At 37.6% G+C, this 12,481-nt stretch overlaps 1 protein-coding gene across 1 annotated transcript in view; it reads left to right on the forward strand.

Annotated features, from left to right (window-relative positions):
• Positions 1-9,623, forward strand: part of FABP6 (fatty acid binding protein 6, ileal) — a 47,623-nt gene extending 38,000 nt beyond the window's left edge. The window contains exons 2-5 of the mRNA XM_009318500.1: positions 5,285-5,389; positions 6,251-6,426; positions 8,369-8,458; positions 9,570-9,623. Of these exons, the coding sequence (XP_009316775.1) occupies positions 5,285-5,389; positions 6,251-6,426; positions 8,369-8,458; positions 9,570-9,623 (425 nt within the window). The remainder of the gene's footprint in view (positions 1-5,284; positions 5,390-6,250; positions 6,427-8,368; positions 8,459-9,569) is intronic.
• Positions 9,624-12,481: the final 2,858 nt, after the last annotated feature.

Genomic DNA, 12,481 nt, shown 5'->3' on the forward strand with positions numbered 1-12,481 from the left:
TGCTACCTGGCATACAGGCCCTGACAGTTGGCCACCAGATGGCAGACACAGTCTCCTAGAGAATAATGATATTTTCTTTGACCTACATAAAGAACAACTACATCTTTCTCCATTGAAAATGATAGATAGTGCCAAGTACACTGAAGATAATGGCCACTTTCTGAAAGCTGTTTTCAGCTTTTACACCTGAAGCTTTTTATTCTTTTGCCGTTCTCTGTTATGATTCTCACCTTGTGCCAGGGAAATATCTTTTATTTTTCCACTGGTCTCAGTTATAGCTGTTAATTCAGTTGGATTTGAACTGAGTTCTGTTAAGCAGAATTATAACATAACCAAGGTTGTTTGCAGCAGTGTGCAGGCTCTCCATTGTAGTAGTTGGAATGGATTAAATACATGTAATGTGTTTAAAATACATGTATACATAGACATAGATAATTTTGTTTTAATTTATTCTTTTTTTTACTGGATAATTCTGGAGTTCTCTGCACCATTTATTTCAATGCTCAGCCCACTAAGGATGAAGCACTGCTGTAGAGGTATGCAAAAGCAACATCACACGCTCACAGCTCTGAAGAGGCAGGAAAATCACAAATATTGTAAATGCAAAGTGTAAGGTCATTAAATGGATACTGGTTTTAGCTGAAACTGAAGAGAGAGGGACTTGGATGACTAACCTTAGCAATTGTGCAAGTGACCGTAACTTCAGTAAAGTCAGAGGGCCTCCACTCCTTTATTCTTGGAATAAACATTGTCCTGACACAGTATTTGGAAGACTACTTAATGAAATTCTTCATTCTCCAATACACTATCGAATTTCATTACATTTTATGACAAAAAAGGCAGGAACGAAGATAAGGATTTGTTTCAGAATAAGTGAGCAGAAACATGGGTGCAAATTCACAATGCACACAAAAACTCCTCTGCACAGACAGGTACAGATGACGGCACATTTGGTCAAAACTTGTTCTAAGCTGATTCTGACCCTGAGCAACCAGGAAGAGCAAGCACGTTTATTAACACTGTGTAGCCTTAGCTTTGTTTTTTGGATGGATGTTTGTAACCTGTCCTGGAACTCTCATGTACAGCGTAGCGTACAACTCCTTGAGGTGAATAAACTCATACTTAGTGTGTGGCAAGAGTGACCCACCCAGTCAAATAGTTATTCATGGGTAATTTACTGTACTGTACACTGGCTCTATGCCTACCACATTCCCACTGCAGGCAAGCTCTAAGTATTGTATAGTTGTGTAGATGTCAGCATTTTTATATCACATCACAAGAAAGCTATCAATATAATTTGATCTTTAGAGAGAGAGAGAGAGAACATAAAAGCTCAAGTACTGTTCATATAATCTGATTATCTTTTTCCTGTTTCACAGAACTGTGGTGTTTTTCTTATCCAGTTTGATCTATCTTCCAAGGTCCCTGTGGTGTTACTACGCCGGTGGTATTGTCCCCCAATAAGTTTTAAGTAAACACAAGAGTTTATGGCTTGAGTTCAGTTACCTTCTTCAGAGGGTTGTGCATGTCTCTGGCACACTGAGAGCCTGGTGCAAGACAGAGGCCTTCAGTGCTCAGCTAACCTGAGGACAGACTCACTGGTCACCCACTCCCCAAAAGCTCAGTTGGGGCTGGACACTGGTTATCTTTCAGTACACACAGAGCCACATGGAGATGGCAAAAATCTTAACTAGGGCCTTGCTCAGCCAGTTGTGCTAAGCAGCTGTAAAGATTCTCACAGCCCATCAGTGGAGCAAGTATAAAACTCCCTGGGTGACTGTTTGAAAGTAATTGGTCGCTCAGAGCTCTCGTCGTTTGCTTCTGAGGGCTTGTTTATTATAAGAATGTTTAAATTAATGTGCCATCCTCTGGACACAGGGTTAATGCCTGGACTTAGGATTTCTTACTAGCTGCATCATCCATTCACTATATCATAAGCTCTGATAGGTCACTTTTTCTCGGTGTTTAAGCTTTCTCATGTATGAAATAGGCTTGATGATACTTTCCTCTAAATGGTATTTTCGAATCTGTGTATGACTGAAATTGCTAGGGTTTTTGCCTCTATTAATGGCATAGAGTTTACACTGTTCCAGCTTAACTGGTATCTACTTAGCTTTACCATAGCAATAAGAACTGAGGCTTCTACATATGTGCAACCACTTCATTGTTTTCCATGCTAATGCTGTTTTTCTTTATATAGATAGGGCCTAAGCATCTGCGTCCAGCTGATAAAGTAAGTTTCCTTTTCAGTTGTCTGCTCCTGCACAATTGGTCATTGAGTTCAGCAATCTTGGGATTAAGCTGAAGGAGTTTTAATTAAAAAACTAAAAGTGTCAAATATGGTTGCGGGACAGTCAGAATCATTTTACAGACACTTTTATATCAAAAGTGCAAAGGAAACACTGGCAGTGAAACAAGTTTCTCTGTTCCTTCCCTGAAACTTATGTATTTGTAATTGATACAGAAACTCCCAGTTTCCTACTTTTCTCCCACACTCCTGTGTTTTGAATGCTAATCACAGGATACAGAGAGTGTTCACAGAGGGAAGGTATACGGCTCTCTTTTATTTCCAGTATGGAGACATCCTTTTAACTGCATGCAGACAGCAGATGGTATGGCTTTTGTGGTGTCATGAGCTCTAGCACAATATACTCAGCCACTGCACAGCATGGTACAATTTAAAGCTGAGTAAATATGGGGAGACTGAAGGGTTAGGGGTGGGAAAGCAGTAGTTCCTAGGACAGTTGTTCCATTTTTATTTTACAAATTGACCATGATTTTGTTATGCTTCACTCTTGTTCACTTTCTGCATCTGTTCTAGAAAACTGCTTTCCTGCCAGGAACATACACCCAAACAAATAGTTTTAAAAGGATTGTTGTCAACTGGAAAAACCACATCTCCATTTGGAAGTTTTATGTTTTCTTTCATAAGAAGATGTAAGATCTTGAAGTTACTTTTTCTCAGACTTCAGAAGAGGAAGTAGCTAAAAAAAACCCCAGAAATAATATAAATTCCCAACTAATAAACATGAGGTAAGATCTTTTCTAGTCCACAGATATAATCTCTCACAAAACTGACTCTGAATTTTCTGAAGCTTTTTCTGGTCAGAAAATTCTTTTCCATTAGAAGTCCCCTTCTCGCCTGATTCAGACTTTTCACCCATCAGTCAGTATGTTATTCTGGAATCCCTCTCATTTTTCCCCTGTAAGGAAAAGTTTTGAAACTGCAAAAGTTTTCCCGAGACAGGAAATGTTTTCCTATTCAAACCTTGTATGCCCTGTGTATTCTGTAGTTGGTTTGAAGGCTGTATAACTTAGAGCCAGCAGAGGCGTTGCATAAAAGAAAGCAGCTTAGTAAGTAAAATAAAAAAAAAAAAACAACAAATTAGAAAGGATTGTTTTCACTGAGTTGCAACATACCCTGACAAGTAATATGCCATTAAATATATATGTATATATAGCAAATATACTGAAGTTTAATAAAACCTTAAACACCACCCCCCCAGCAGATACTAATTTAAGGAGTTATTGTGCACACTGGTATGCTGTGAAAGAACAGTTGGGTACAGGCTGTCTTATTTCTAGCTCCTCTTGAATTCAGTGCAGGTATAACATAATGTACATCCAGTCCCGAATCTTGTGAGCCTACATCAAGACACAGCCAGTATGTGACCATACGAGAGAGGACCCGTAGGAGGCAGGATTCATTAAGAGGCACCATTCTGTCTCAGCTCAGTAGAACAGCTTGCAAACTACACTACGCTCTCCAACATGCAGGATTTAGAGCACAGGCTGAGGGAGTGTACAACTGACTGTGTGAACTCAAAGACAATGTTATTGGTAATAAAACCGTTAAATGTAGCAATGCTTCTAATTTGTATAGTTTTACTGTAATGATGTACCATGATTTATGATCTTTAACATTTTACTGAAGTTTCATCCCATTACTGAAGTTTGTCTCATTCTCTGACAGAGTGGAGTATAAGTCTATTAATTAGAAATACAGAAATGGTTACATAGAATACATTAATTTGAAAGTGTAACAAGGAGAGCAGTGGTGAAGTTTAGTGGACCTTTGTTTTCCGTGGTTTTAATCACCCAGCCTGTGTTCCTGTTCTTCTTCTGATCAGTTTCTTGACTCTAGATATGTTCTTGCATTACCACGTGGGATTAAATTCATTGCATTTAAGAAATGGAACCCACGTATTATATGTATTTTGCATACAGCAAAACTTGTTGAATGCTGTTATATATTTCTCCAGACTTTTATAAAACCAGGGAAAAGTAGATTTTCAGTTCCTTCCCAAATTTATTACTTTAATAAAATAAAATGCCAATCTATGACACCATTTTCACATAAATCTTAGGAATGTTTTTGTTCAGATTAAAAGAAGCTGTTGGTCTGTATTCTCAGCCAGTGGAGCTATGCCAATACACAGCAGCTGGGAATTTCCTACCCTGCTATCTGTGTGTGGCAACGGATTCATTAGGCATAGGACATCTCCTGTATGCATTCTAAATTACCCAGCAGACTCCCTGACTTTTAACATATGGTTATCTTACATAAATCAGAGCTCTGCTTTTCCACAGTAAGTATATTTTTTGTACTTTGTGCAAACATTTGCTAAGCAATACAAAGCACTATTTGTCTCTTGATATTAAATAAGGTATGAACATGGTGCCACGGACTAATCTAATGTACTTTACTTTACATCCAAGTAGTGTAAAATATTTCATAATTCTTTTTTCTGTGTGGAGATAAGGTAAGAAAGACATGTGCAGGTGCAGTAATTTACCCAGAATCTTGTCATTGCCCATATCCTACCAGAATTACTTAGGAATCTGTGCAGCTTGTTTCTTATTTTCATATTTTAACTAGTACAGGGTATGCTTCCAAATAGAGCAAGGCTGTGATCTCAGGACACTGCTTTGAAGCTGTTTTCTCCCTGTTTCATTATAACATATTTAACATTATTCCATCCTGATTGCAAAATCAGTGGAATCTCCAAAGTAAAAATATATCACTTTGCTTAAATACGCACTAAAACCAAAACCGAGCTTTCGTCCTTGATTTCTGCTGATCTCCAGATTATTGTCAAGGACGTATAATTGAATTATAACCTTGCTTTTCATAGAGGTCAATGGCATCCATGCTAGTGACTCACACAGATCATAAAAGTATATTTCCAAGGGGTGTGGGTATAGGTGGGCTGAACAGCTTGGGCTGGTTTATAAAAACGAGGGCCTCAAGCCATCTGCGCTTATCCATTCTTCTTTGTTCCAGCTGCTATTCTGCTGTACCAGCCACATCACCAGGGCAACATGGCATTTGCAGGCAAATACGAATTCGAAGGCGATGAGAACTATGATGACTTTGTGAATAAGATTGGTAAGTATGTTTTGGGGTATAAGTAAGTCTTAAAGTTTTAAATTACTTAAATATGGTTTTAAAAAATATATATTTTATTAATGAAATGTGCTGAGATCAACAGGGGCTAAGACTGGTAGGAGTGCTCTGCACTTCAGCAAGGAGATTTAGTTTTCATTCTTCTAAGAAGCACTGTCAGCCGCAGGAAATAGTCCTGTTCTACAGAAGTATTATTCCTTTTCAGTGGCAGCAGAACGAAGGGCCAAGATGTGTGCAGTATAACGATCATGAAGATCACTTTTTCTGTCCTTAGTATTCATTGGTGGGAGTATAAATTTAGTATGAAAATGCTTGTCAAACTCTTACACAGGAACAGGTTTCTGTGAATGCTTTCAGAAGACTGTGCAAACCTGTTTCAGATTACCGTGCAAAATCTCTTAGGGACACTATGATCTGTGTGCATAAGTTCAGTGCTTGTGTTCATTTATTTAAAAAGCAATAGCAAATAGGTATGTGCAGCTATATAGCAAAGGCACCAAGTTCATACACATTAAATTCCATGCATCTGCATGTGTAGATTAAGCAGAAGGGAATATTTATTTATACCTTGTTTCTATACATTTATTATGTATCGTTTCTCAGGAAAAAGAATGCAAGACCAAAACTTATTATTTTAGCACATGCATTGATGTACCTGTATCTTCCTTTATACCAGTAATTTAAACTCAGAGCTTTGATACTGCTGTAAAAAAAAAGAAAAACAAAACAAAACCAAATCAGATGCTCAGACACCAATGTCTGAGAACAAGCATACCATTAGCACGCTTCAATTCAAATACAGCTGGTAGGCTATTAGGTTTGATAAACTATGTTTCTATTAAGGTCTCCCCAGTGACAAGATTGAAATGGGAAGGAATTGCAAAATAGTCACTGAGGTGGTGCAGAATGGAAATGACTTCACCTGGACACAGCATTTCCCAGGAGGCCGCACCACGACCAACACATTCACAATTGGCAAGGAAGCAGACATGGAGACAATGGGTGGTAAAAAGTTCAAGGTAAATTAATTTAGCTCTTAAGTTCTATGCTGTCTCAGTTTTTTAATGTAGGGTGAAAATCAAATCTGTCTCAAGGACATCTTCCTTAAATTGTTTTTTTCATCTGTCATAGCTTAGAAACATATGATTTTTTCCCCCCATTTCTTGATGCCCCTAGCAAAATACCTAAATCTGATTTTAAAGAGAGCTAGAGCTTCAGAACTGTACATACTAATAAAGAACGAGGGTAGAGTGTCAAGTATCTACTGGTGTCGCAGCTCAAGCAAACACAATGCTCATTAGAACGCTAAAGAGCTGGTTGGCAGCTGTGTCATTGTCCAGCACCATACAGCAACTGCAGCACACTCTGAGGCGAATGCTATGGTCCCTAGCTCTGCCCATGCCTCTCAGCAGTGCTCACCTTTTGAAGTCACCTGTGCCTGAGCCTTAAACAAAAGACTGTGTAAAGTGAAGGGGAAAAAAAAATACCTCTGTGTCGTCCTCCTTGTTGGAAGTACAGAGCACCTTGCAACTTAAGCAGCGTCTAGCGAGAGGGAAGATTACACAATATTGATCTGCTCCTGTCATGGACAAAACTTTGATACAAAACCTGCTGTAAAATGGTTGCTTTACTTACCTTATTCATTTTTCATCTATTTAAAGGGATAAGCAGTTTGGGACAGCTAAACTCTGCATTTGTGAGGTGTCCAGAACTCTACAATAGATTACTGGATAAATGCTTTATACAGATTGGAGAGACAGGAAAACCAGCAATTGCATTAGGGAGCTGTGACAAACTGAATATAGCAACACCATTGCATGATTGCCAGAATGCTTTTTTAGTCATACCTCTCTGATTATGAGAGGAAAAAAAACATGTCTTTGGCTTTGAGAAATCTTTGTGAAACCTAACAAATAGAATAAGACACAATTCTACTTGGTCAATTTATTGCAAACGTAACAATTTTGAAATACTACAAATTCTATTCTCTTCCTTTTGGCCCAGGGCACTTCAGCAGTCCAAAGCCTATTAAGTAGCCAAAGATGGAGGCAGAGTAAATGACTCTCAGCAGAGAAATCACTGCCTTTTAGTATAGTGTCACTAAACAAGACAAACTAGTAAGATGGTTTCCTCTTATCTGGTAAAAAATGTCCACTCATCCCTTCATTTTGCAAATTACTTTTTTCTCCTCTAAATAAGACTGGCTCATCTGTCTTTATTACTAAAAGCATAGGCAAGACCGACTAGTTATACAGACAAGACTGATTTTGTGGTGGAACTACATATCTAGTTTTGGCAGTCAGCTGAGCTGCTGTAGTATTTGTGATCTTCATAGTAGCATCCTGGCATAATTCTTCCATACAGAAGCAGCTCTTACAGCTATTGGCACATATTATAGTCTAAAGGTGTGACTGCAGACCGTGCAGTTATGTTCACCTATACTTAAATAAGCAAGATGAGATGAATTCTAGTGTAGTTAGAGGTATGAAACTCGGGATCTAGGGTAAAGATTCACATCACTTGTCCACAGTGACTTTTGTGCTGCTTGCAGGCAGGTTATTAGTATCTGAGAATGCTACTTCATACAATCATGCCTTTTACTTCACTGTCAAAACAAGAGAACCACATAAAACATTGAGGACTGAATGAGAAGCATAGTCAGATCATTTTTAGAGCTATGAAGGAATATTGTCTGGTTTATTGTGTAGATATGGAACTTGCATGTATTGTTAGATGAACATTTTTCTACTTCAATTGTGAACATTTAAGAACTAAAGCACAAGGATTTTAGTCTTGTTCATGAAGCTGCATGTGTAATACACAACTTCTACTTTTTTAAAAGTAAAAACTTTAAGCATCAGGTGTACAGGTGTTTACAGTGTATCTTTTAATATAAATGCCAGTAACCCGAGGCAACATTAAACCTTTCTCTATTACTCATTAAACCTTATTCTATTACAGGCAACTGTTAAAATGGAAGATGGGAAAATAGTAGCTGATTTTCCCAACTATCATCATACTGCAGAGATTTGTGGAGGAAAGCTAGTAGAGGTGAGTTCTCAAATATCCAGATTAGTATATAAAAAAAAAAAAGAAAAAAACCAAACCTCTAGAGCAACAGGCTTAAAATTTTAAGTTTAGAAAAGATCTTTATCTAAAGTAAAGCAAAACTATTAAATAAGTTTCTCCTTCACTCTAGATAATCTTCTACAATTTTGTGCATGTTTAATTAATTTAAAACTCAATGAACAAACTTTTAATCATATATTTTTGATAACTTTGAAATGTAGATTTTGCATCTTAGGCACAGACACACAGTTTTATAGCTGTAAGACTGGAATGTTCAGACAAATATTCCCAATTTGCCCTGTCTTTGACTGTATTCACTGTGCCTATGCATCAAGAATAGAAAATAATTTATATAAAACTTTTTACCTACTACTTACATGTTTCTATAAAGTTATTAACTTTGTTTCATTCTTAGAAAACTATCTAGCTGTAAGTCCTCACAGAATTTCTGTAGTACCCCATTTCCTTAGTCTTACCAAAGAAAAAACAAAACACAAAAGAAGTTGGATTTCAAGGAGAATCCTATTTTATCAACAAAATGGCAACGTAGGTTTGGAAGATTACTGAAACCACAATACTTATAGTAAAACTTGTAAAACAAATAGGATTGTCAAACATCATGATTTCTGGGTCTCAAAATTTTTCCTGAATTGACTTATGTCTGTGCCAGTTACCTATGTCTGAATGCATCTTCAATAGAGACTAACCAGAAGTAAGTTACTCTGTGGATCAAGAAAGGACACTCACCCTCCCTGAAAGTAATAGTGTCAATCATTTTTTGCTTTTGGAGAACAATTATCTCACTTGTCTAAAACCCTGATAACTTGGGAGTTGGTAAAGCCATGTCTAACGCAGGATATGTTTAAGTTATCCCTAAACCCCTCTTTAGAAGTTGTGTTTGTTGTGTAAGAATGTTTTTGTGCTCTGTATTTCAGAGTTGACAAGGACATTCAGCTTATCTTCTACCAAAGGGTAAAAATGTTGCTTCAGTAGAGGACAGACTCTGTGAGCCAGTTAGCAGGTCTTTTCATTTGTGACACTGAAGCTCTAATTACACTGTTCAACCAAATTTTTGGTTTGTTCTTTTTTCCAGACTTCTATTGCTTCTGGTGTAGCCTACAAAAGGACCAGCAAAAGGATTGCTTAAGGCAGTAAAGCCAGTCTCTTCCAGCGCACTGAAAAACAAACAACAGTACAAATAAATAGAGTGCTGATTGTCTTTCCCTCTCTCTTTGTATGAATTTTTTTCAGAGTAATGTTATCCTCAACATTAATGCTTACCCCATTCCTAAAGATTCGACAAATACTCAGAAAATCAGAATGCAAAAATCAGAAGATGCAACAAAGCACTTAATGATGGTGCTCCAGTCTTAAGTATTTCAGGATATGATACATTTCAGGTATCTTGCATTAAAAAAAGGCTTTTAATTACTTTTTATATTCTTTCTCAATAGAGATTGCTAGGCTTTCCAGCTGCAACAAGGGTTCATCCAGGCTCCATCAGTTTACCCAAAAGACAGGTTGCACATGTCTTATGACCAGGTGTTGGCTCAATATATTACTTACTCTGTTTCCAAGGCAAAGCATAATGCTGAACTCTAATTAGAGAAACATGAGTCAAATCTGAAACCTGTTCAATCCTGAGACATTCTTTTGGTACTTGCAACGAACAGATCTACCAATTTAACAGAATTTTGTTGAAATTCAGCCTCTTCCATTATATGAAGTCATATTGAGAAGTAATAAGGGATCTTTTCAGGTTTACTCCTCATTTCAGTTCAAGTCAGCTTGTACATTCCTCTGCAAATAATAATGTGCCATCTTAGAACATCTGGATTTAGAATGTGCCCATCATATGCAACATTTAACCAACTACACAGAATGACCTGTAGAGTTAGGCACAAGTAAACACTGGGTAAGTGTTACATGAAAATAAAGCTCATACTAGAACTAAGGGATGGTGGCGTTTTGTTTGAGCCATTCACACCCATAAGAACCCACTCTGAAGATGATGCTGATAGCTGGCGATCCCCTGCTTTGAAAACAAAATGGAACCAGCCACCACTAATTCCAGTTCTAGAAGCAACTACATTTAGTGTTGTGCAACTGGCACATTTTGTTTTCACATTCTGCATGTGATCAAGTAACTCCCTGTTATACAGACAACAATGCTTTGAAAGGAAGGGTGGGATTTTTATCTAGGCTCTCTAGAAAGCATGTAAAGGGTGCTTTCACATAGAAAAAAAGCATTGCTGCCTTTTCAACTGGAGGACATTCTTTAGGCTTGTCTTGAAATGGCAGTACAGAGAGCAAAATAAACACTTTAAAAAAAAAAGAACTTGTGCAAAATTATCACTAAGAATCCATCAGCGTTTGGCCCACATTTGCTAGTGTCTAGACTTTGCAGTAAAAAATAACACTAAGCTAAATTTTATTAAGCAACATCTGTACACTTTACTGATGAGCTGATTATACTAATCAAAGAGCATTATATCAACTTTGTTCGCTACAGTGTGTAAAACTTGCTAAAACAAAAGGATCAAACAGTGGCTTTGACAACTTTGCAAACATCAAGTTGCAGCTTTCTCACAAATAGGGAGATGGTAGTACTTTCCCTTTCCTGTTTAAAAAAGCAGGAAGCTGCAGCTGTAAGATTTTAAGTAAGTTCATTTTAACCTTTGATGCCTGATCAATATTAGCAGACTTTTTTCCACCTGTATCCCTGCTGCAGTTCTTGTCAGGACTCACTAATACAGTTTTTTAATGTTGGCTTTCTCATTTGTTTGGTTACATCTGCAATGTCCTCCCATGGAAGGGGGTAACTAGTGCCATTCCCCATTTTGTATTCCTAGCCATGTTTCGCTACATTTGCTTTCGCAGCAGCCTTTCTTACTTCAAAGTCTGCCAGGGAAATATGAGTTAATCAGCATGTAAAAATTCTGATCTGTGACTATGCTGCAACTAACAGCATCAAACAGCACAAGCACAGGGTGGAAAGTTTTGCATCCATTTGTTTAAAAAATAACTCAGCTTTGCATGCACCTCTGCAGCTCCCTCCAAAAGTAATTGTGGCAAAAAGTCTTCAGAAAAGTGGCTTTAGGTTGGCTGAACTCTTTTACATTCACTCTTCTTGAGGAGGTATGTTTTCACAAAAGAAAAAAAAGTTAGTCACATGAAAAAAGTATTTACCTGGAAATTAAAATGTGTGAAATTGCCACCAACATTTAAAGCATTCTGGAGAGAACTGTCAGTTGAAGCAGTATTAGGCCAACTCAAATTCTCATAAATCTTTTCCCTTTCAGAATCTGCTGTTGGACTTAATCTGCCCCAACTCCACCCATGATACAACGGCACAAAGAGAACCTAGAACTCAATGGACAATTCCTGCTTAGAAGATACAGTCACCAGAAGAAAGATTGAATGTACAACTGTGTTGTCCTATTCAGACTTTCAATCTCCTCAGGTAAGATAGCACACGCAAGACACACTGGCCATGTGAGCTGGAACAATCCGTTCTTAGATTATTTTATGTCCCTACCTCGTCTCTGCACATTTTCTGCCTGTTTCTTCAGCCATCTCCTCATCCCACTTTGTACTTCCTTATATACACCAACACTATTGGAATAGGACCTTATTTCTTGTACAGTGACCAAGTTCCTGATCTGCCTAATCCTTCATAATTTATTATTTTGCAAGGCCTTTCCATCACTTTTGTCCTGCCACTCTTCTGTTCTGTAAACATTATGAGTGCTCAGATCAGGTATTTTTAAGGTATAGACATATATTCTTTGTTAGCTCTTAAAAGCTAAGGAGAAACCACTAAAAAAAAAAAGGGTACTTCAGCTGCGTGCTTGTTTATTGGAAACTTTCATTGGGAACTTAGCAAGTATTTTCACAATTAAGCACGATGGCAGTCCAAAGTATCACATTGCACATGACGCAAATTATAAGGGTGATAAAAACCAAAGAAAAACCACACAACAGTACTGCCACATATATGTTGTT

The sequence above is a fragment of the Pygoscelis adeliae genome, unplaced genomic scaffold (genome assembly GCF_000699105.1).
Source record: "Pygoscelis adeliae isolate BGI_AS28 unplaced genomic scaffold, ASM69910v1 Scaffold42, whole genome shotgun sequence".
NCBI classification, from domain to species: Eukaryota; Metazoa; Chordata; class Aves; order Sphenisciformes; family Spheniscidae; genus Pygoscelis; species Pygoscelis adeliae.